This window comes from Platalea leucorodia, assembly GCF_965183815.1.
Source record: "Platalea leucorodia genome assembly, chromosome: 6".
NCBI lineage: Eukaryota > Metazoa > Chordata > Aves > Pelecaniformes > Threskiornithidae > Platalea > Platalea leucorodia.
Window position 1 is genome coordinate 67,969,281 of NC_138828.1, and position 25,556 is coordinate 67,994,836.

At 36.7% G+C, this 25,556-nt stretch overlaps 1 protein-coding gene across 8 annotated transcripts in view; it reads left to right on the top strand.

Moving 5' to 3' along the window:
- KCNIP4 (potassium voltage-gated channel interacting protein 4) overlaps positions 1-22,597 on the top strand; it is a gene marked incomplete at both ends in the record, with an annotated part of 467,162 nt that extends 444,565 nt beyond the window's left edge. For all 8 annotated transcript variants that reach the window (XM_082315067.1, XM_082315068.1, XM_082315072.1 and 5 more), the window contains 6 exons: positions 2,247-2,316; positions 8,188-8,258; positions 14,751-14,858; positions 15,992-16,096; positions 16,423-16,485; positions 22,550-22,597. In XM_082315067.1, coding sequence (XP_082171193.1) covers positions 2,247-2,316; positions 8,188-8,258; positions 14,751-14,858; positions 15,992-16,096; positions 16,423-16,485; positions 22,550-22,597 — 465 coding nt within the window. The remainder of the gene's footprint in view (positions 1-2,246; positions 2,317-8,187; positions 8,259-14,750; positions 14,859-15,991; positions 16,097-16,422; positions 16,486-22,549) is intronic.
- Positions 22,598-25,556: the final 2,959 nt, after the last annotated feature.

Genomic DNA, 25,556 nt, shown 5'->3' on the forward strand with positions numbered 1-25,556 from the left:
ATTTCTTGTAAAAAGGGGGAGAGCACTCTGCAAAATGAGCATATTTCAAATGTTTTTCTCATCTGAGGAGAAGGTAGAAAAATTGCTTTACATGTTAATAAGCCATAGAGTTAGATGACCCTAAGTGCACATTTTGTCATTCATTATTTATTAAGCTTCTCAGAAAAATAAAAAAAAAAATATGCAAAATCTGAGTTGTACAAATTCAATATACAGGTTTTCTTTTTAGTTCACTTAAAATGGGCCTAGCTTTCTGTCTGAAAAGAAATTACATGCAGAACAGAAAGACCCCACAGCTTCTTTATCTAAAATACTGCATTGTCCTTTCACACTCCCACCCATCTCAGGGAGAAGGTTGCATTATTCTTCCTTGAGCAGGTCTGGGAATGATGTACAGTATATACCAATGTATGCTTGGAAGAGGAACTTATGAAATACCTTTGTTACATTTTCTACATTGAATAATTATATTGTTATATCAGTGAGTATCTGAACACTGATGTTTTCTTTATTGTACTTCAAATACAAGTAAAAATACTGCTCTTTTGCATGTATTTATACCACTTCAAAAGGCTTCACATAAAAAGACAAGCAGTGTAGTAAACCTGTTAGGGACCACAGAGACACTAGACCATCTGACTACAGTCTTTTGGGGAAGCTAGTAAAGCAGATAAGAGATATTTCAGAATGCCCTCGCACCCAAATGCATGACAGGCAGGGAGATGCTGCCTCAATTAACAGATTTCTCCTTGCCTGACAAAGGGTAGAGATGCTAGATGCATTCCACTGTTCCACTCATTCCCCAAAGGCTTTGGTTTGAAAGGCAGCGTGGCCCAGCAGTCAGTATATATCTGGTCTTACCGAGACCTGTTCTCTAATTCTGCCTCCATCAGTGACAGCCTTCGTGACCAGGAACAAATAATTTTGTACTTCTGTCTCCGTGACCGCTCTTTGCCTGTCTGTTCTGATCAAATAGAGTTGTTACTTACTATGTGTTTGCTATGTGAAGAGCTGATTTTGGCTGGGGATAAGTGACAGAAATCAAAATAATCCTAGATCTACAGATCTGCCATATTTTTCAGGTGATGTATTCATCTATCAATTAGTAAGATTATACTATTTGTTTCTTAGCATAAGCTGTCAGAACTATGAATACCTCAGTGTTCCTTACTTGATCTAATAGAAATATCATTTGCTTTCATAAGAAAAGGTGTTACTACACTGGTAAAATATGTTATACTGTTCTTTATCTTCATTTAAAGCTATTTCCTTTCCCCAGTTTAGGACTAGGAGCACATAAGTTTGAGCCATCAGTCCAAATGCATAGCAATGGAAAAAAATAAATATATGAAAATTGACACTTAGTTTGTCTTTTCTTACTTACCTTTGTTTCTAGAAATACTTTCCTCTTAAAGAGCTTGCCAGGCTTTTTTCACTCTCTGTGTTAAAGAAGGAATTAAGGCAAAAAGGAATTATGTGCATTGCCTGAAGTCATCTGCTCAGTCTGGCAAATTCAGGACTAGAAGTCAGCTGTCTGGTCTTTGATTTTTATGCAGGACTTAGCAAAAACCACAATATTCCTTCTGCTTTTCCTTCTTCTTTACATAAGTAATTTTTGTAAAGTCACGGCTCTAATCCTCTTTTTTCTTCTTCACGCCCTTTAATTTTCTCTGTAATCACTCTGCTCTGACACTTTCTGCTAATCTTTCTTACATATTTCAGTTTATGAACAAGATGTAAAGAGGCAGAAGGATATGCAAGGTTTAATTAAGATCTTTCGTGACAGGCTCTTTTGAATTCATTGAATATAACTCTTCAGGTAGAATACGACTGCATGTTGTATCAATAATACCTAACTGCAAATGCAGTTTACATTCCTGCTTGGTTTCCATACCATGTGAGTGCTGCTTGCGGCTGCAGGAGCAACCACCCATGGCCCACAGTGACACCGATAGCTCCACACACTGCAGCAGAGCAGTTGCTGCTCATGTCTGTCACTCAGGTCTCAAGACTGAAGCTGAGATATATGGCACAGAAGAAATTTTTGTCCCATGGGAACTCTTTAGGAGGGTCCTTCAAAGTGACACACATTTAGCATATTAATATTTGGTTGAAAGTGCAAAATCAGACTCTTGCAACATGTTAAACTCTCAGAGTCACATACATGTTCTGTACAGTCTCATGAACACGTGATTTGACTCAACCAGTTTGGATGCTATTCATTTCTTGTCTTTCACTTTTTTCAGGAATGCCCCAGTGGTGTTGTCAACGAAGAAACCTTCAAAGAGATTTACTCTCAGTTCTTTCCACAGGGAGGTGAGTACTTGGCAGATGTAATTAGTACTACAGTGTACAGAGAGTTATGTTCGTTAGTTCCTAAGTCTGACAAAAGAGCCTGTTGTTCAAATTAACAAGATTGTTGTCTCAAGCTCTGTCTGAACTCATGGGATACTTCCTTGATTGGCTGGACACATTTTAAAGTATATATTTCTGAATGAAACGCAATGATATCTGTAAGAAGTCAGTCTTCTATTATGAAGTTACTACCTGTGTTTGGGTACCTTTGAAAACCAGGTGTCTCTGAGTAGGTTATTTCTGCTTTAACTTTCTACACAGTCTTCCCTATTATTTTATCCCACAAAACCTTTCACGGTAGGAATGAAAACTGTAGGAGGCACTACAATATTGATGGCAGACTCCCCTTGACTTCTATGGGGTTTCTCTACTTAAATGAGGGCTTTTTTTGCTAACCTTAATTTCAACTCATTGATTTCCAGGGGTTTCATTAATTTCTCTATCTTCATTATCTTTTAGTGCAATGAAGGTAACACAAAAATGTATAACAGATTTTTGCCTTGAACCTCGGATTTTCTTTTAATTTGAGTTGTTTTCCTCTCTTTTCTTCCTCCTGCTTTTACCATTCAATCCTCCCTCTTCATATTCTCCTATAGCTCTTCAATCCTGCCTCTTCGTCTGCTCTTGAGATTTGCATGTTTCCCTGGGACTGTTCATAGCTCTTTCTTTTCACTTGTATTTAAAAAAAAACACACTTAATTGGTAGGAACAAAACGTCTCCCGATTAGTTTTATTTTGAATAAAGACCTAGAAGGTGAAGAGCAGCATTTAGCATGGATTACCATCACTGAAATCCTTAACAAGTAGGCACACTCAATAGGGAAGAACAAAAGGCTAAAAGAGTTGACCTGCCTACTGATTATTTCTGTATCTAAGCTTTTAAACCAGGCTAACAATTACAGTTTCAGGTATTACATTTTTTAGTTACCCTGGCTAGTGAAAATAATTCTCTGTATGTGATTTACTACACCTTTATTACACTTAAAATAATAGTAAAAAAAATTATATTTCCTATTGTTACACTCAAAACTGTTTATGGGCAAAGAGAAAGCACACCTTTTACACAAGTAAAGATAAAATGTATTGTTAGAATAAATGTAATCTTAAAAGCCTAATCTGTATTAGTCCAGACCTAATTGTTACAGAAAGGAAAGAATATTGATGTAGCTAAAATTGATATCTACTCAATTCTTAGTGTCTACCCCTTTTTCTGGTATTAATTCTCACCCTTCTGCTGCTCCTCTGGGCCTTTAGGGCAGTGGCATCATCTGGGGGAAGAGGTGGGTACTGCAATGGACCATGGGCATCTGGATTCCTTCCTGGGGAGGAACAGGATGTTCATGTTGGTCCTTTCTTCTTCCTCACTCTATGATTCTCCTAGGGTCACTTCTACATGTTTGCTAACACATTTTTACACCTTTCTTTTTCTCCATTGGTTTGCAGTTCCACATTACATCCAAATTTATTATAGGTGGTACCTTTTACATGTGTTAGATACTATTTCTCTGTTCTCTTCGCTACCCCTAAACCCATTTTTGTCCAGCTCCACACTTGCATTTCTTAAACTGACCACGGGTGAGTTGTTTATAGCTGTGGGGTCTCCAGTGCCAGCCTGTGCCCTGTCCCCTCTCATCCCACACCTGCTCTCCTCTGCGCTGCATCCCGTCTCTCTGCTGCTCAAGGCCTCTGCTAGTGTACAAGGCAAAAAGTTGTTCTCTCCACTGCATCATTATGCTAGAGTCATAAATATCTATTTCTACATAGAATAACTGCTTGTTTCTGCTACCTGTACAAAGCTATAGCTGCACCACAAAAGTAAAACCAATCAGCCTTAGAAAACTGATCAATTTGAGAGACTGCTGTCACAGCTAAACCACGGGAAACAAAGCTGCAAGTTGAGGAGCCTCTGTCCTGGGGCAAGCTCCCTATAAAACTTGTGGCTTCCTAGTAGCAATGGCAATACTGCATTACAGAGTCACATAGTTACACTAGTCACTGCAATTTCAACAATGCCATTACTCTATCTGCAACAAGGGAGCTACACTTTTCTGAAAAAAAAATATGCTTTCGAAAAAATATTTCAGGAAAAATATTCAGCGAAAACAGCAGAAGAGCTGAATCTCCCTGGAAGAGTAACAGCTCACATCAGTAATCCTTTAATTTCTGTGGGCCCGTTGAGACTTGAACTGTTTTGTGTAGGTTTTGTGCTGTTTTGTAGGTGCCTGTGTTGACTTTTGCCATTTTCTAAGAGGTATGGGAGCCAAAGTCTATCTTTGTTCCTCACATTAGCATGCTAACCACAGGGTGAAATCATCATGTCTAGTTAAGCAGCTAGACTGGATACTTAAATATTTGAATGTAATGCCAAAATATTGTGTGCAGCTGAGGCCTTTAAATTTCAGTTGTGCTTAAAATATTGTTTTTATGTATGTCTGAATATTAATGAGGCGAAAAAAATGTTTGAAAGTTGTCCCCAAATTAAAACATGTCATATGTGTAGATCTGTGCCCCAATTGTCTATGTATTGCAAAACCAGATACAGCATGATGTGTCATTATAACAATTCATATCTGAGCAAACAGAATGATGTTGTGTAAGATTTTAAGTTTCAGGGTGACCAAGCAATCACCAAAAAGTTGTTTTCCAATGTCATCCAGCAAGGCCACAAAAATGATCAGAGGGATGGAACACCTTTGCTATGAGGAAAGGCTGAAAGAGCTGGGGCTGTTCAGCCTGGAGAAGAGAAGGCTGCGGGGAGACCTTATTGCAGCCTTTCAATACTTAAAGGGGGCTTATAAGAAAGATGAGGACAGACTTTTTAGCAGGGCCTGTTGCAATAGGACAAGGGATAATGGTTTTAAACTAAAAGAGGGTAGATTCAGACTAGATATAAGGAAGAAATTTTTCACGATGAGGGTGGTGAAACACTGGAACAGGTTGCCCAGAGAGGTGGTAGGTGCCCCATCCTTGGAAACATTCAAGGCCAGGCTGGATGGGGCTCTGAGCAACCTGATCTCGTTGAAGATGTCCCTGCCAATTGCAGGGGGGATGGACTAGATGGCCTTTAAAGGTCCCTTCCATCCCAAAGCATTCTAAGATTCTATAAGTCACTTCACCAAGCGACTTTCAGGACTATGCAGGATAAGGGACAGGAGGAATAAGTAGAAAGAGGATAAGGGAGCCACAGTAAGAGTAACAAGGGAGATGACAGAGAACTGCAGTAAAATCAATGTATTTTAAAAGGCAGAAGTAGCTTTGTAAAAAGCTTTCCATGCCAGAAAGGCACTCCGGTAACTTCCTTTTAGAAATACAGGTGAATGAATAGGCCTCCTGCATTTATGTAATGGATCACCTGAAATATAACTTGGGATTTGTTCTTCAGCCAGGCAGGTCATGGATAAGAAACCAGACACTGAATAATTATTACACTCCTCCTCAGTTATGAACAGAACAGATTACGTTCATGGTTTGATAAGGTGTAGTCTCAGATGTATAATGACTACCATTTTTTGTCTCTGATGTTTAAAATGCTTTAATGGTGTATTTCAAAGGAATTCTGATTTAATATCTGTTCCTGTCTCAACCTGTCAAAATATCAATTTAGCCTACTAGTTATGATATCAAATCCCTGAAAAGAAAACATTTTATTTTAAAAGTTAAGCTTTTGTCTAACATGATTAAAGTTCAAAATTTAGGGAGGTGGGGGCAGGGGGGAATCACATTAACTAGCTCTAATTAAAAGACTAGTGTACCCCATCCTGCAGTGTTTTTGAAGGCAAAATTTCAGAGCAGAATTGCCTGAACAAACAACCTTGAAAAAGACTTCTGATTTTTTTTTTTTTTTCAGAAGGGCTTACTGGAAAGAAAAGATTCTTCAACTACTGATTTTTTTTATATATACCATCATACAAAAAGAGTAGTATATTGTATCATGTATGGGCAAGAAACAATAAAAAACCTTTGTGTTAACCTTTGTGTTTTCTGCAAATCTACAGAAAATAATTAGGAATATTTCACATGTTTTTAAGAAATGAATGCCAAGAGAATGGGAAGCTATTTAAAATTCAGTTTACCGTAATTATACCTCTATAATATGTTTTTTCCCTGAAGATGGTTTGCATAGTATATTCTGTCACACAACAGAAGTCTCAGTAGATTATAGAAAATATGACTATTAAAATCCTAAATATAAACTGAAGTCAACAAATTTACATTTTTCAGTTAAAGTGGGAATTTAGCTGCTAGGCCATGCTTAAGCAATTACACTGATGACTGGATACATAGATGAATGAATGAATGTCTCAGTAGTTTGTTTTTTTTTTTAATTCTCTGAAAATGCATTAACAGACATAAGGTTTAAAGGTTGCAGAGTTTTTTCATGTTACAATTATTTCACATCATATGAAACTAACATCTTGAAGTAAGACCAGAGACTTTACTTACTAATATCAGGCCTGAATCTGCAAAGTACAAAGTTTGAGTTTTGGTATATTTGGTTCCTTGGGGTCAAGGTGGCATTTCAGGTGAGTGACCCAAGACTATCACTCAGTTTAATTCAAAACAATATTTTGGGCTGTGACAAATAAAGGTTTTTAAGATGAATATGAAAGATAAAATGGATTAGTGCCAAGAAATCAGAAAAAGACATCTCAGCACCAATGATGCTTTTCCATGATGGGGGGGTTTGTCCTGCAAGAGAGGACACAGATTTCATATCACTTCTCTTTACTAAAAGTTTGTGAGGTTAATGTTAATTAAACTAAAATTAATGTAAATACATGAAATAGAAAGAGCAAAGTAATGAGTATTAAAAGGAAATAATACCTCAGCCTACCTTAATTTGCATGGTTTTGAGGGAGGGTAAAGACACTGAGGAAAGCTGACTTCCCATAACCCCAGCAGCTTGTACCTCACATCAACAGGGCAGTCTGGAGTTGTCGTCTCTTTGCAATATATTACTCCTGGAGCAGGCTGTGACTCTCATAAAGCATTCAGTGGAAATGAAAAGATGGAGCTTTACAAAAACTTAGAGGCTTGACAGATTTATATTCATGCTGTCTTGTGTTTCTAAAATGAGTCGATATGCACTAGTCACTAAGTTTGAAAAGCATACAAATATTTAGTGAAGGGATCACTTGTTTAAAGTAATCTTTCAGAGTCTTATTGACCACTTCAATTAGTCACAGCCAGTTTTTCCAAGGTTTTCAAGCACTTAGCTCTCATATGATGTTCATGGGAACTAAGCAGCAAACCAGCTTTAAGAATCTGCTTCTCTGGCCAAGATTTTATCTCACCTGTGGGAGAGCGTAGGACCAGAGCGCAGCAGCAGCTTTCTGACAAGATCATCTTCAACCTGGGTAACAGGCCTGTCTTCAGAGTAAAAATGATATGCCAGATGCACAGATGGTGGTGTCTGCTTCCCTCATTTAAAGTGAACAAATGAACACATTTTTCTTCTTTAACATATGAGATAGAACCCCTGTCATGGTCATTTAACTGATAAAGTAGTGTTCCCATTAACACAGGTTGTTTCAGAGTACAATAACATGACGTCTTTGCTATTCATTCAGATATCAGTGATTAGTAGAAATGGGAATGAAAATGAATAAAGATATTCTAGACTAGAATTTTAGATTTTCTGTTCCTAACAGTGTAGCTGCCCACATACTTGCATTTATAATTTATCCCTTCTCCCCTGCTAAAAAAGAAGTTTGAACTGAAGTGAAAATTTAGCCTTGCTATCAAATCTTGGTATCAAATTTTTTCATGGAATGAAATGAAATTAAATAAGATGTGCTTACTATGAATTATTTTTACTGTTTTAAATTGTAGATTCCACAACTTATGCACATTTTCTGTTTAATGCATTTGACACTGATCACAATGGATCTGTAAGTTTTGAGGTAAGTGATGCTGTTACTTCTTTCTCTGCAACTGAATATTTTACCATTCCTTGTAATTAAGTCCAGTTTGGTGGCTTTTATTATATGGCTCACATTATGAAAAATTTAGCTTATGTGACTCAAGTTTCAAGTTTTTCCAATGTATTAACAAAAGTCATTGCTATTATTTTACAATTATATATCCAAAAATGGTAACTCAGACTGTGCTGCTATGTAATATCTTTACAAATCTGTTCATTTAAAGGTAACCCAATTTATATGCAAGTTTCATAAAATAATCCTTACCTTCCTCCCTGCCTCTGCAAGGTGAGAAGGACTCTGAGCTACAATGAATGTTATGAAGATGACTCAGCCAAAATAGGATTGCTCACACACTCTATTAGTTTCTAGGAGAAGGGTCTACAAAAAAAAGCTTTAAAGCAAATGTATTTAAAAGCATAAGAGTTTGAAATTCATCCTTCCTCCATTTAACTGCCCAATCTGTTTTCAAAATTCTGTCTTTCCCTGCTAAGGCCGATATCATCAATGCAATAACATGGTAAAAAGGGCAACTCATTGCAATAATTTAGATGAAAACAGGGTGTACAAAATACTTCAAAGGAGGTATTATTTAAAGCTATAGAATTAAAAAAAAATCTCAGTTTATTTGCAAAAAGATACGTTTGCTTTGTCATGTTTTTCTTTGTTTTGTTTTGTTTATAATGGACGAATGATATCTTAACAACTTGAGATTGGATTGTGATAAATACGTCTGCCACAAATTTGTTTAAATGTCCTATCCGTGTTTTTACGAATTACTTGAGTGAATGATGTTGTGAGGTCTGACAGAATTTTTTTTGAAAGCATTTTCATTGTTTTCTTATTGATGTAATATGGAAGGAGAAGCCTCGGCAAGAAAGTGCATCGTGATAAGAAATCTATACCGCAACTGGGCCTATAACCAGATCATTTTGAGGGAGGTTATTTACATTTATTTAAAAAACTGTGAACACCATCTACCTTTTTCCAGGCAGCTGAAACCAATGGGCTCCATGTGAAACTAGAAGCAGGAATGGAGTTTTTATTCACATCTTCTGTACATAGGCTAATTCTACAAGGAATCCTTCTGGTCAAATCAGCAACAGCAGAGGCAATGAGAAAAAAACCTTTTTAGCATCAGTATTTGAGAAGTATTTCTGCTGTTACCATTAAGAATAATGAGAACAAAATAAGCTTTTGTATCTTTCCTGGACAATTTGTTGACATTTGTATCTCAGATAGAAAGCCTTAAGAAATGCAGTAGATATGAAGCCCTTTTTAAGGGATTTGAATATCTCAAAGTGCAGGTCTGTGAACAAAAAAGGCTTTGGAATAAATAAATCAGGAAAATAAAATAAGCAGTGGTTTTTTCATTGCCAAACCAGACATTTCCAGCTTACTTTCATTCAATATTGACTTAGAGCGATCCACACTTGGATATTATTTGCACTAATTGTGAACACAGCATAATTCTACTGCTGTCAAAAGACTCTTACTTCTGTGTCCTTGTACCATGTAGCAGCATCATACCTACAAACTGTAGGACAGTCATTCTAAAAGCATCCTCCTTATGTTAAAAATGTTTAGGTTTTTCTTCTAATGACGTGAAAGTAGCTGCAAAATGTGAAAATAGATATTGTGAAATGTGAAAAATACAATCGCGTAATTTCTTTCCTGTTGCTTTTTATCCTAGATGCAACTATGCCATATTCTTTCTATACCAACCCATACTCTAGCTTTCTAATTTCCACTAGCAAAAAAAGCACACAAAAGATGGAGTAAAAGGGGGTGATTTAAAAATTCGGAGAATAAATAATCATTCATCCCAGTTTACTTTCTACATCAAAATGTAGGAGTAAATACAATTTAATATAAAGATCTATGATGAAAAACACTTTTTGGCTCTCTTCTATGTAAAAAGGATATGAAAACATGAAATGGTACTAAAGAATGTAGGTAAGAATTATATTTTTGAGTGTTGCACTCTCTTTTTTCTAAAGAAGCAGTGGTAGCTGGAGTTGTGGGGAAGACGAAAGAAAGAATTTGCTCTTTTTTCCTCAAATTTTCAGCCATCAACAATGAAGCACAACTTAAACACACACCTTCACTGGATGAGATTGCTTGATGAGATTGCTGTGTCCTTAGAGTTTTGTCATACCTAGATCTGTATACTGATAAGAGTCAGGCTCTCCAATGGAAGTATTTTACACAGCATGGAAACAAACTCATGGAAACAAACTAGCTGCTTGAACCTATCTCTCCTTATCCCATGATTTATCAATTTCGAGGCTAACTTATTTCTTTAGTTATGCCAACTAGTTTTGCTTTAACATGAGGGACAAACAGAGTTTCAGAAAACCTAGTGATGCAGGTATTGAAGGGCTCTTTTGGCATATTAGTGAACAGAAGTTCTTTTTTCCATCAGACAGAGACAGATGTGAAAGCAAGGTTTCCACTTACTGCATGAATATTGTAACTGAACTAAAATGAAGATCTGGGCCTCAAGGCTATTTACAGAGTCAAGAAAATTGAGGCTAACTAACTTCAAACATACAGTGAAAGGTAAAGCACATTGCACCCACATGTAAATATCCAAATCAGTGTCCTTAGTTTGTTGTAGATGAATATTGAGGCTATTCAAAACGTGATCTTGATGAGAGGAAAGTCACTCAGTAATCCTACTAGTTCTCAGTGCCTTAAAGTACAATGCTGTGCCCAAATGCAATGGAGATATTTAAAGCTTTTTGTCATTTTTAATCAAAACCAAATCTGTATTTGTCTCTCAAAAAAATTATGAATAATTCTTAACAAAGTTGGTGATTTTCTGATTGCTTTATTCCTCAATTGTTACCTGAGAATTTTGCACTAATTAATTAATTAACAAGCATGTTAACTGAGTTCCATAGGAGAGTCCAGAATTAACCTACCTTGTTATGTCTTGTTTTATGTCTTAAGATCAAACACAACTTTGGTATTTCACTAATAATAACAGGGATAAACAGTCATTGTCTCCAAGGCAGTAATATGAGGGTAGCAATTTAATGAATGTGTTCAAGTGTGATTCTCTGTGTTCAATACAGAAAGCCTTGTTCATGTCATGTAGGAAATGAGCTAATTTTTCTCAGACAGTGGTGATCTCATAAGCATTTTAATACCAGCTGGTGTAAAGCAGCTACAAAGCAATATATTCCCTCTTAACAGCAGTTCCTCCTCGGTGACCTTTGTTTTACGTGCACCAGGGCTCCACCACTTCTGTGATTAACATTCATCACTTGATTCCTTTCCAAAATCCTAAGGGATAAATCCAAAAATGAATTTAGGTGCCTACCTATCTACTTCTTCTGGACTTGAACAAGACAAAAAGGAATGCATGATCAGGTGGAATAATTTTAAGCTTTCCTATGGATTTGAGACAGCACATATTAAGCTTGTTAATTAATTTATTAATGAGCTAGTTCTCCCCAAAGATTTACTGAGGGATAAAGCAATCTTCTGATTGTCTTCAACAACATTGCTAAGAGATAATTAATCACTGCTGGAAGAAAAACAAATACGAGTTAATCCCAGATCACAACCAGACGCTCTATACAGCTCTAGTGCAGAACTGAAATGTGGGCAGGCTGTGATACTGAGCAGACAGAACCTCCAACACAGGTGCAGTGATGCTCCATTTTGCTACCCTTCAGTGAGACAACCCCCTTTCTTGCAGAATCAAAGTTAGGCACAGGAGAGTTTGGCATTTAATAGAGGTCTTCACAGGTATTAGCACACTCAGCAGGAAGCTAGAAAGTTGGAAATAAGAAGCTGTGGAAAGCAGTAAAGGCAAGTACCAAAGCACAGACTTTGGAGCTTCTAACTCTGCTGCCACAGACTGAAGAGAGACCTGACCTAGAGTTGTGTCTAGGTCCAGACCTCCTCCGGAGTTTTAGGCTCCTTTGTGACCCTAGATCGGGTGCACCTCTCCTTAGGTGCATGGCTGAGCAGGACTGTGCCTCTCAGTGGACAGTGTTGACATCCTTATGGGATGTAAGTGTCCAAGAGGTACTGTGAACCTTGCTTCAAAAATAAGTAGGCTCTAAAAGTAGAGATGCTCTCTGAGCTTAGCTGCTACCCTAAGTACTCTTGCTTTACTATGGCATTCTGCACTGGATTACTAGCTTAAACAGCTAGCAGAGCTATAATGATCCTGACACACACATTGCCTTCCACCATTTAGAGCCTTTTTCTCTTTGAGGATCTAGTCCAAAATACCCTGTGGATTTAGCCTATGTCCGTTGAATCATATTTTCCATTTCTATGTGATTTTATTGCTATATTCTTAAATTGCATGAAAGTAACTATGTAGAAAAGATGTCCCATCCTAACTGGTCCTTATTCAAGTCATCACAGGTTCCTCCTATGATAAGTCCTTTCTGTTGTTTCTGAGATGGACTCCTGCACAACACTCAGACAAATGCACCCGAACTGAACTATGCATGATTTCCAAACATGTTGATGCAATATGGAAGGAGATGACCCGCTTTTGCAATGTTTAGAGCACACATTGAGAGGGTTTTGAGTTGTCTCAGCTTTTATAAGGACATTCAGTCCTATGCAAAACAGCATAAAGTCAAGTTTTTTTGATGCATGGTTTTTAACATCAATGATAGAAGGGCAGCCTTGCAAATGGGGATATAAATGATGCCAGGAAGTCAGCTAACATATGAGTAGTGCATCAAAGAAAGGAAGAAAGATAAATAATCAGGAAAAGGAAAATAGATATGCTTTAGATAGAATAAATGCAAAAATGCTGCTGGTGCCAAATTAAAAATAAATTCAGAGTTCTGAAATATAATACTCTAGGAAAATAAAGTTATTGGAGACCCTTGAAAAGGACTTCAGGAAAAGCTATATCAAGAATGTAAAACAGTGGAGAAAAGATGTAAAGAAATGGTATCGAATTAAAAAGGTTAATTGCTAATGCTGTAATGTGATCAAATCTGTTCTGGATTTCTTGAACATTTTAATACTTAATAGTACACTGTTAAAGAGCTGTTTGGAGATTTAACCCTGTGACCCTCAATTAGTCATGGAGATGTAGACAAGACAAGTTGAGCAAAACTCTTTCAAGATTCATGTATCCATTTACCCCAAAGGGCACATATACCAATAATACAGAAATTTATGACAGACTAAGGAAACCCAGAGCACACCACTTGAATTGTTAAAAAGACTGAAGCTGTCAGAAGAGCTGTCTGTGGCTACTAGACCATCTGAGGCCATGATATCTGTGTATGCTTCACTTTATAGGATATACTTATCTGATTGCATGGTACATCAAACCTTTGTAATTTATGTCTAACCTCAGTACAGTCTTTTCCATTGTTCCTGTTTTAAGGAAATGCATAAACTCTGCCGGTGCTGATAAGAAATTTTTCAGCTTTTATACTCTGTACTTTAACGTTACTCTAAGACTTCCTGTATTTCTTTGACAATGACGTAGAAATGCACATTTAAATATAAGATCTTGCCATATTCTGCTCAACATATTATGGTGACGATTTCACAGATTTATGGGTTTACAAGCTTATCAAATAGAAAAAGGTGGAGGAGACAGGAAAAAAAGCGCCATTGTTTGAAAAAAATGCTATTGTTTAAAAAAAAAGTTAACATGATAAGAAATACTGAAGCCAGGTGATGACACATCCCAGTTGGTATTTTCTCCAATCTGGACAATGCTCACTAAATGTAAATGAGGCTTGTGCTGTCAAAAGAGTATTAATTATGAAACAAAAATCTATAACCAAATATTATATATAAATAATCTCAAAAGTCTTCTGATTTATTTTTGTGGAATAACTTTACAGCAACAGAGCACTGGTGGGTCACAAAAACACCTATTAAGGTGGCACATGGACACATAATAAATATTATTCCCTATCATATTTCCAATAAAATGTTTAAGTATTGAGGTGTACTATAGCATACACGAAGTTTCAAATGTTGACTGCAGCAGATTGATTGAAGAGGTCTGGGAACCACATATTCCACTTCTAACAAGATATAGATTTAAAAAGAATTTAGTGTTCCTTAGTAGATAGTTCTCCCAAAATTGTTCTCCTGTGCTTAAATTAATCTAACTCCCACTTAAGATTTTTTTTTGACCATTAAACCATGGGGATTGCTTTTCCCTAGTATTAAGTTCAACAGCAACTGCTTATGTGAGGCATTTCAGAGGATAAATCCACTAACAGAAAGTTATGGCTTATTTTATAGAAAATTACTCAATTTACTTATTATAAGTGTAGCATACAGTGCCTAGATTGTTAATTATTTAAATAACCAGCAATCCTTAACACTTACTATGAAGCAAAAGAAAGAAACAACACATCTTTCCAGACTTCCGTGCTTCCGACGAATGAGTTATTCTGGATTTCTGAGTGTTTGTGAAAAACTGCTCAATTCCAAACTGACCAAGACCTTTTGTCTATTTAGGATTTTGTTATGGGTCTCTCAATTTTACTCCGAGGGACAGTACAGGAGAAACTGAACTGGGCTTTCAATTTGTATGATATAAATAAGGATGGATATATAACTAAAGAGGTAAGGTCTACTTTTTACGCTAATCACTGAAACTAAAGGTTGCATATGTAAAAGTCCTGCTTTCAAAGAAGAATGGCTTAATTCTCAAATCAGACATGTTAACAAATAAACATATAACATATCATGAAACTAGACATGCTAAAAAATAAAGTCATTTTCTCATTTTAAGGGTATATATAAAAATTGAAAGGGGAAAATCATCACAGAAATTGTAAAAGGTCAGAATTCTCCAGGTACAGAAACGTTTGGCTTCAACTTACGCCTATGTATTGGCACATACAGTCACCAGAAAAAAGTACTTCAGTAGGATATTTGGACAAAAAAGAATTAAGTCGGCCACAATTGTTACCCATTTTATAAATCTACTTCTAAAAATTTTTACTTGAAACAGAATTTATATAAAAAGATTCCTACATCTTTCACTCTGCAAGGATTTAGACACATACTGAAATTACAGTGGGACCAAATGAGTGCCTTCATAAAAATATATGGTTTTTCAAAATTGGGTCTTTATGTAAATATATATATATATTACACTTATAATTTTACACTTGTAGAAAAATACTTTGTGATTATTATAAAAAGATGTATAGAATAATTTCTCAGCATACTGGCAGATGACTTTTTTCAATAATTATTCTTATAGGTTTCACAAGCCACTCTATTAAAAAAATCAAAAGCTTTTGATATAAAAGGAGGAGTCTTTGCATATGTGCAGGTGTGTGCATGGGTGTTTCTATTTTCTCTAGGGAAAACTCAGTTGTAAGAAGCTGATGTGCTTTGACCATTCACTTGCTGTTACAGAACTTCTTTTCCTGTTTAGTTTTATTCGGAAGACCTCAGGAGAATCTTCCTACAATCCATGAACTTGCACATATTCCAAATAATTTAAAATCAATCAAAATCATATGTCTGCATATTTAACAAGTTTATCTACGAAAGCTGAACTAACATGCTAGAATTTCTAGCAACACAGTAGCTCCTTCTTGAAGCTGTCCAGTCATAAAATAACAGGCACAATCTCAACATTTTATTCTAAAAATCTAAATCCTAAAAATCATTTATGTGTTCTGAGTCAAAGCAGTGTCTACAACGCACCTTACATTACACAAATATATTTTTTTTCTCTTCAGGAGATGCTTGATATCATGAAAGCAATATACGATATGATGGGGAAATGCACCTATCCTGTTCTCAAGGAGGATGCGCCTAGACAACATGTGGAAACATTTTTCCAGGTGGGTCGGGTAACATAGGGAGCCAAAAAGACTGCTCTGTTAGCAGGTATGGAAAGATTTTCATTATTGTAAGTTTTGTATATCCTGCCAATTTTGTAATCCTTTTTCTTCTCTGTGGTTCCATCCCCAGTTTCTCAGATCTACTCATTACACCTTGCTTTTTCAACAATAAGCTCCTTTATTCTAGTATATCACTTGCTACATCTTTACAGCATTTTGGCATGGTTGTTCCTCGGCTAACACGTAACTGAAATTAATAGTAAAAAGGACTAGTTTTACACAGGATTTCAGGAGGATAAACATACATTCTTATTCTTTCTGAACAGAAAATGGACAAAAACAAAGATGGAGTAGTTACCATAGATGAATTCATCGAGAGCTGCCAGAAAGTAAGTACCCAGTGACAAGTATTGAACCTGTATCTGTTGGCTAATGCTATCCTAGTGCTACACAGATTTCTGGAGTGACAGTGATGGTAATCCTAATACCAGGGGCAGTATTCTCCCAAGGTAGAGTATGTATGTACACCATTACACAAAAACACTAAAAGTGTAAATAAATTTGTGACCTGAATCTGTAGCAGAGATGTTATATACAAGCTGTCATTGCTTATTAGACAACTGTGTCTGCATCCCCTCTCTTTAACAGTGTTTTGTTTGTATTTGACAGCAAAATGTTTCTTCACATTCAGCTAAATATTTATTTCTATCTTCTGCCCATGCTGGGGAACACATTCCTGTTACAACTCGCATATGGTCACATCAATAATAATAATATTGCTTGAAAATTTATCATCTATAGGAGTGTTCCTCAAACAGCGAGTCATGACCCAACTGCAAGGAGCTTGCGAAGTGATGGCTGGCAGGAGTTAACAGCACGCAAGTTTTCTCAAGGCAAGGGAGTGAGAACTGATTGTGATTATCAATTGCAAGTGTTTACACTACCCAGGTGGCTGTTAATTGCCTTCAATGGCTGAAAGCAGCTCATTGCCTCTTGAGCCAGGAAGGAGAATAAACTTCTGCAGCGGGAATTACAGCCTGTTTTCACTCCTCTGCCCTTCAGAAACCGGCTTGCTTTCAGACCAGGAGACGATACAAGGAAAGATAAGTTGTATTTTCAGAAATTCAAGGAACTGCTGTTAATTTGTCAGTTAAAAAATGCAAGAGAAAGAAACATGATATAGTACAAAATAATGGTGACAAGTCTTTGGCACGGTAAGAGGTTTTTATGTACTGTAAAGTGTCACATTAGACTTAGTGATACGATAGGCTTGATTACATTATGCAAAATGATATGTGAAATAAAACCAACACTATTTGTTACAGTGAGAAATATACAGAACCCTAGTAGCGTTCTGCTGATACCTCAGCCTTGTCTAGGCTGACTGACTAATACGAAGCTGACACAGACCAGCAATATAGCCTGTGTGTATTGCTTCTTATCTTCTACACCAAGAAGAAAGCAGTAGACAAGAGACAGGAGATAGTAAGATAAATGCAGTTAGTGAGTGATAGGTTTATAACCATTTGGAATAGGGAAAGCTGGACAGGAAACAGCAAAGATGCTCTTGAATTGGTAAATTTTTATATGCGTTTGTAGTTATTCTTTGGGAGTGCTCTCATGAACACAGCTACCTAGTGAGTGATCCTCTGATTGATTTTGATCCACTGATTTTGGGGGAATGAAAGAAAGACAACAGCTCTTCTAACTGTGGCTGTTCTGTGTATCCTTAGCAATGGGTATTGGATAGAGTCTTATCTGTCAGCAGTGCTCTACTGCATTGACCATAGTTCTAGCTTGTCAGTCTTGTTCAATACAAATGAAAGGCATTTGCTTTGCTAAAGCTGAGTGATCATCAGAAACAGAGATGCGATTTATTTCCTGGCTGAGGTCACCAGAGTTCTGGAAATTAAATGAAAGTTTAATCTGGATATGACAGCCATTATGGTGATGGGCTGAGTGATTTGTTTACAAAGATAATTTGTACCTTCAGTAAGGAATTGCCTGCTCTCCTTTTCCAATGTGATTCACAGTTTCTCAGTTCTGTTAGAAAATTTATTTACCTCTTCTGAGTATTCAGAATACATGTGAGAAAGATGCTCTCTAAACTGCTCCATGACAGAGACGCCGTTTTCATCTTGTCACTTACCTCACCTTCACTTGCTTTTAACTTCAAAGGCGGCAATGTTTTTTTGATACAAAAACTATCTCACTGCCTAATTTTTTGTCTCTCTACCTACTGAGACCTGTTATTCTATTAAGACCTCTGAGCTGCAAAGTGTGTAATTCATGTTTATATCAAGATTTGGTTTCAGAAATGAGATTTGGGGTTAGGATTCGATCCAAGTCCTTCAAGAAACTTGGTTCAGGCGTTAACATGGTTTCAGCCTTTTCAGGATTACATTCTTCCACAAAGGACAGTAGTGGCTGCTTCCTTTTAAGACAGGTGTAGGAAAACCTTTTTTTAATATCCTAATGGGTACGAGACTGATCTAAAAAGGTAAGGTTCAGGTTCCTTTCTTTCCTCAGCATGCAGTGAGTCACATCACTCTGGGAGCGAGGAGTCTCATCTTTCATGAGCATTTAACAATGCCAAAAGCAAAATTAAATGATCCTGTGATCCTTCCTGTAGTAAATCCACCTGTGTTTTAGACCTGCCATGCAATATTTTTGTTTTCCGTGTGTTCTTGTGTTATGGAAAAACAGTGGTTATCATTGTTGCCCTTCCTTCAGTATCTCTTTTCCAAGCTGTAAAGTACTCATTTATTCAATTTTTCCTCCTAAGGAAACCAGTCCACACCTTTAATCACCCTTGGCCCTCTCTCTAGACCACTGCTAGTTCTACTATTACCTTTGGTTTACCAGGATCAGGACATTCAGGACAGGGGCACAGCACACCTGCTGCTCCCTAGGCTCTGACAGCTATGGTGGCTTCCTCATCTACAAACCCTCCTTTGGCATTAAGGCTGATGTTAGAGCACATCTGCTCAAAACCTTCCCTGCCAGTTTGCATAACAAATGATTGTACCTCAGACCTTGGAATGGGAGTGCCTGTTGATGAATATGGCAGCCAGCATCTGGTGCACCTGAAAATATGCCAAAGGTATACAGAGGATATGTTTGCCAGCCCCTAGGTTCCAGCTCAAACTGTGAGATTAAGGCCAAAACAGTGCCAAGAGACAAGCACTACAAAAAAACCTCAACCAAACTCTAAAGCTCAGATCCCCTCCAGTCTGCATCTGAAAACAGACTAGAAGGCTGTTCTGCCAGGGAAGGGCTGCAGCAGCCTTTTCTTTGAACGATCTCTCAGGCAAGAGCTGCCAGCCTCTGAGAACTGCCATTCCGCTATTTTGAGTTGGAAGACAAATTAGCGGGTCTTTGAAGTGCATCCCTTTTACTGGTGTTTTGTCATAACTAAGGAAAGCATGGCATGCTTGCTTTAAGAGCAGGAAGGAGCATATATGAATACAGAGGTTCCACTTCAGGTTCCTGGGATAGGTTCCTGAGATTTTTTTGTAGCGCCCAGAGCCTCTGGTGTGTTCTTAAACACTCATTCTACATGCATGTGCCTTTTCTAAAATCACCTCCTTGTGCTGATTACTGGTTTGGCACAACTATCAATGCAGTAGCACTGTACAGCCTGACGTATACACCAAGTCGAAGACTCTTAATTCACAGTCCCAATGCAAAGAATGGCCTGTCCATTCACAAAGTGTTAAGCAGTTATGTAGGGAATTACAGAGCATTCAGGCTTTGAGCGAGGTCTTCTCTGGTCTCTGGGTATAAGGACCTACCTTTGCCTACGATTAAGTCAGGACAGCAAAAGTGCTTCCCCTCATCCTCCCTCTGTCTTGGACAGGGAACATGTACAACCTGATTCCTCTGCCCTCCCTACCCTACATCCCTGTGTGCTTGAATGTCAGTCTGCCATCCAGAATCTAGGCATCTCCCTGCTCCCACAGGAGAAATGGACTATCCTGCCCTAGGTATGCTGGACTGAGTCCCAGAAAGCAGCTGCCGCCTGTCCTTACCAAATAGCAGAGATAGATAGATAGGTCTTGGGAAACAGTAGTGTGGCTAACTCAAGGGCTAGGCCCTACCCACTTCCTCACCTGCCTCCTTTCACTGCTTGGTGCTGGTGGAAAATGGTCTGACTCAGGCACTGCTTCATGTCTACAGCAGCACCATGAAGAACAGAGGCAAAGGACTAAGGTGTGCATAGGTGAACGTCAGGGTGAATGACTTAAAGCTCCTTCTGATAATGATAAAAAAGCTTCTGGGACAGATATTTTGTGCAGGAGTAAGGCATTCCGTACACAATGCTGATGAGTCTGGGCTAGCCTGAAAACAAAGCAGCCGTCTCAAACTTTAGTAGGAAAAACCTCAAAGCTGGCTTGAAGTTAGGTCAGATCTGGCAAAGCACATTCATCCATGTTTTGTGCTTCATATGGACTATGCTTCATATGCACTAACACCTCCTAATGTCTTGAGTTAGGAACCATTAAACAAATCTATTACGAAAAAATGTTTAGAAAAATGTACTGAAAAAAAAAAGAGGCAAATGAGAAAGATACGCTTGCCAAAGAATTCTAATGCAAGCATCTGCTTTTTTTCTTTGAAGATGGAAAAAAAAGCTACTACCAGTCACCATGTTCCAACTATTATGACAAAGCTATATTTTCTTGTAAAGACTCTTCCGATTTGACTGACTAGAGGAGGGGCATTTGGAAGTCTTCTGTATAAAAATAGAAAACTTCAGAAATATGGAGCTGATTTTAGAAAACTACTAGTTTCATTAGTGATGATACATTACATTAGAAAATTGGTAGGAAGTGTCAAAGCACTGTTTCTAAATTAAGAACATGTTGTCTGCTTTGCACATTTGCTGAGCTTAGTTGCCAATGTATATACAAAAGCATCTGTAAATAATTAAATGACAAATGATTCTGGTTAAACCAAACTTTAACCTTACATTAGTCAGTGATCTTCAATTTTTATATTGATGTTTCAAAACAATGCAGTGGGAAAAAGTTAGTTTATTTTCATTTCCAGTAATTTAATATAGTAAATTTCCTATACAAACTTTTTAAGCATTAATGCTTACATAACAGAATTTTTTTTTTGAAATTACATATCATCATTGCTTTCATAAGTTAGTTTATCAGTACAAAATAGTGCAAAGATCACTTCTTACAGCAACATCACTTGAGATGCCATATGGAATCAAAGATGAAAACACCACTGTGCATGTTTCATGACAAATTAAGAAAATTATTCAGACTTGTCATTTTCTACAAAGCAAATCACCCACTAGGCTGAACAGTGAATAATTTAAACTGGAAATTGATACTGATCATGTGTTACTAGAATAGTAATGTACAGAAGGCCTACATACCTGTCAGTAGCAGAGAATACTATGAGAGAATCTTTCTAAGAGGGAGTTTTCTGCCTCTTTCATGAAACTTCCTAAAATATTCTATCAAGTTCAGTTTTTTTATTCACTAGAATTAAAAGTGGCTAGATTATCTCTCAAGAAAGTACTAAATGGTGTGCACTCAGATTAAAAAAGAGGATCATTACAGTGGAGACCAGCAAATGCTCAATGAGCATGTAATATACTCTTGTGTTGTATATATATTGTATTGTGCAACCATTGATCCAGAAGTGCCACCAAATACAGGCTACTACAGGTAAACTTTTTTTCTATACACTGAAAGGTAAATGTTACAAAAAATTATTTTTTCCTGACTGATGTGCTGAGAGTTATTTACTGATAGAAATTGGAGTACAGAGTGATGCATCAGTAAGCACTATGCAGAACTTGGAAGTCGAAGGTTTTGTTACCTACCTAATGCAAAGCGATTGGAAAGTAGAAGTAGCATTGGAAAGCAGTCAACATCTTTCACTGTGAACACACAAAAAATCTGAACTGAGGAGTCCGAGTGTTGTGGTGATATTTGTGGAACTGACTGATTCTTTGGTTCATACAAAGATGCTCACTTAAATGTATTTTATTTGAGAGTCATCCTTAGCTATGCAATACGATGCCCTAGAATTGTAAAAAGGCCCCTGCGTACAATACACAGGACTAGCAATTTCATGTACGGATTCACACTTCAGATACAGCAATTGTTCCTTGAGTATTTATTGTCTATATGTATTTTGTTATACTGGATATAAACTTATAACCTCTGAAATACTGCAGACTTAATTTTCTTAACATGCTATTGCATTATTGACAACATAATTTTGGTTTGATTAATATACACAAAAAAATATTTAAGCATAGATCTATTAGCAGCCGCCTTCTGCTAAAAGTTTCTCCAAACATGCTGAAAAATAATGTTGTTATTAACTAAAATACAGTTAGTTCTACCCAATTTCACTATAGATATTTGCCAACTACATTTGTAATTGTGTATGATATTTTGTTTTTTGTTGTCTTTTTTACAGGATGAGAATATAATGCGATCCATGCAGCTCTTTGAAAATGTGATTTAATGAAGACATTAGGTCTACAACTAATGGACAAATATGAGTTATTCTGCAACATTATTTAAAAGATGGATTTCCCACTTTATCATAAATAAAATTACTCAGCTTTACACTGAGACATGTATTATGCAAATAAATTTTTTATTATAAACTTTTCCCCAAAAAAACTTTCTAAATTGTACAAGTTAGCACTTCAACAGGGGCTACTTAGTTAACAAGGTTGTTCTGAAATGTCAGGTTTTTACTGCAAACCCAAACAAAATAAGACCCGGTATTATGCAGCTTTATTATCATTCCAACCCCTAGATAAAATAGATACTATCACAAGGAGATTAAATAAATACTCTTTAGTTTTGCTACTCATTTGTACTGGATTAAGATCCAGGTGTTTGAGTGTATTTCTTAAATCTTAGCTTCTAATTTATACAGAGGCATTACCATGTATTTTCTTTTCACATTTGTATGGTGTAGTCCTCATTTTTTGAATAATACTTTTGAGTTAAAGTGCTATAATCAATGTGCAATGCACATCTTGCTGCAATTGCCTTCCACCTTGACTTGCTTTTCTCTTCAAAAAAAAAAAAAAACCCAACCTAAAAAAATAGATAACTTGATAGGAAGAACTTTTATAGGAAAAAAAAAGGATTGCTTATAGGTAGATTTACTCCCTTACAAATACAACTAAGCTTCTATCAGTCACACTTACCTAGTAAATCTGCATTTAATTTATCATGACATGAGTACCAGGAGTCCTACATATGGTATTTCTAATTCTTCTTGGACGTGTCCACAAAGTTCTTTGCTTAAAATTAAGGATCTTCTGACTTGGAATTTTTCATGAAGAAACCTTAACTGGATCCAAACACTGTTTTTATGAGTATGTATCTTTCTGCCTTTAATGAAGAAAAAGGCATGAACTTCTTTTGAAACCTCCATCCCACTTCAGTGCTCCGAATGAATATCACTATGTAGTAACATCTACTACTAAATAACTGCTAGGCAGGCTAACATCTGTTTCAGCTTTTTGTAATATCTTTAATTAGGAGACAGAATCAGGAAAAAATTGGAAACTTCAGGTGTATACTATCATCTATATGTGATAACTGCATTACATCTTTTTAGGATCATTTCTTCATTAAGATTGGAGCTACCTTAATTCTGAACCTAGAAAGATTTTTCTTTTAAGAAAAAGTATGTACCCCCATCCATGTAATTTTTAAGATATACTATCCACAGAGTTTATGCCAATACTTAAAAATAGGTGAAACGCTATCAGAGATAGGCCACTCTTCATTGTGACATTGCTGCAGAAAGGGGATTAATGAAGTAGAAAGAATGTTGCAAGCATTCTTTTGCAAAAACAAATCAGGTATCTATTCTGGTGTAGAGATGGGATGTTAGAGGCGTGTTGAAGGCTGCTCTGCTATCACCAGTGTAGGATAAGAGTAGTACAATACATGTACACCTGAAATCTGCTGTAGCGTGTTTGTGTAAACTAAATGTGCACATTTTGTAAAAAAAAAAAAAAAATAAAGTAAACATGAAGAAAAACAAGCAGCATGATCAATTTTTTGAGTTGTTAAACAGATATTTGTATTTCTTCAAATTAAACATTTTTGCCAACAAAATTATTTTTTTTAAAAAAGCTTAAATACATATATCTTGACATAGCACAGTCCTGAAGTAAATTTAATTTAGCCAAGCAGTGGTTATTTTGCAAAAATTCTGAAATTGCTTTCACATAACAGACTTTTTTAATACCCTCTGCAACAGCATCTTTTGATGACCAAAAAAAACCCTTCCAACAATTTTACGTTCCGGAATTGAATTTTCCTCAGGGGAAAAAGTTCTATGGCAAATTTTGTTACTTCAGTCAGCTCTCCCTCACAGAGTAACTCAAATACCCATAACAACATGAACCCTGAACAGTATTTATTACAAGACCTGTTAGGAATTATTTTGCAGTCAAGTTCAAATATGTTCATGGACAAATGCTGCACCCTACAAGGGTTCACAGCCAGGTAAGCTGGCTTCTGCAATCTTTTTTATTGTCTTTAACTCATATTTTTTTCAGAGCTTCCACATTCAGAAGTTTATTAGCTTGTCTGTAGCTGAATTCACAAGCTAGTCCCAAGCATATTTGTGGCCTTACAGAACTCAGCACAAAGTGAGCACAGTGTAAATACTCCAAAGTTGCCTCCTACATTTATCTCACATTCAGTAGGCCCAAAGCTAACTGGAACTAATTAGTTGAGCAAAACCTAGGCTGTGGCTCTATGGAGCAACCTGGTGCCTCTGCACTGTATTCTCCAGAGCCTCTCCAGCTTCTCAAAGCAATGTACTGAGAATGCACTGAGGAAGTGCCGTATGCTTCCCATTTAGTGCGTTCAGCTTCACAGCTTTAAAAGGTAACTAACTCACACCTTTAAAAGGTGACTCTCAATAAGCCTAGATGAGTTCTCACAGTTCTACATCTAACCCAGTAAGTCCTGATGAACCCAAATTGCATCCATCTGTGCCTGTGGCACAAATTAAGTTACATGTTTCAAAAGTGGGTATACATATGTAATTTAACACCAAGCTAGTTACTGTTTAAGTAATTACAGCCAAATTATTTTGCATGACAAAAATGTACAAAACATATTAAGCACTCCAGATCTATTAAAGGAAATTGTAATTTACAACAAAATAAGAATATTTACTCTGCTTTTGAATTAACAGCAAATTAGTCAATGTCATTGCAAGCACAATGCATATGCAAATAGCAGCCAATACAGAGAGAGAATTATTTTAAATAATCTTCCATAATTACATATTCACAAACTGATAGGACTTTTCCCACTCTCCATCATACTGAAGAATTGTAATTATTTTAAGACAATACCCCAAGTAAGTGTCAGTGATGTTCACAGGCAGTTTCTTTCCAAACTTCAACTTACAGTACAAATCACTACAGTTTTCTTGA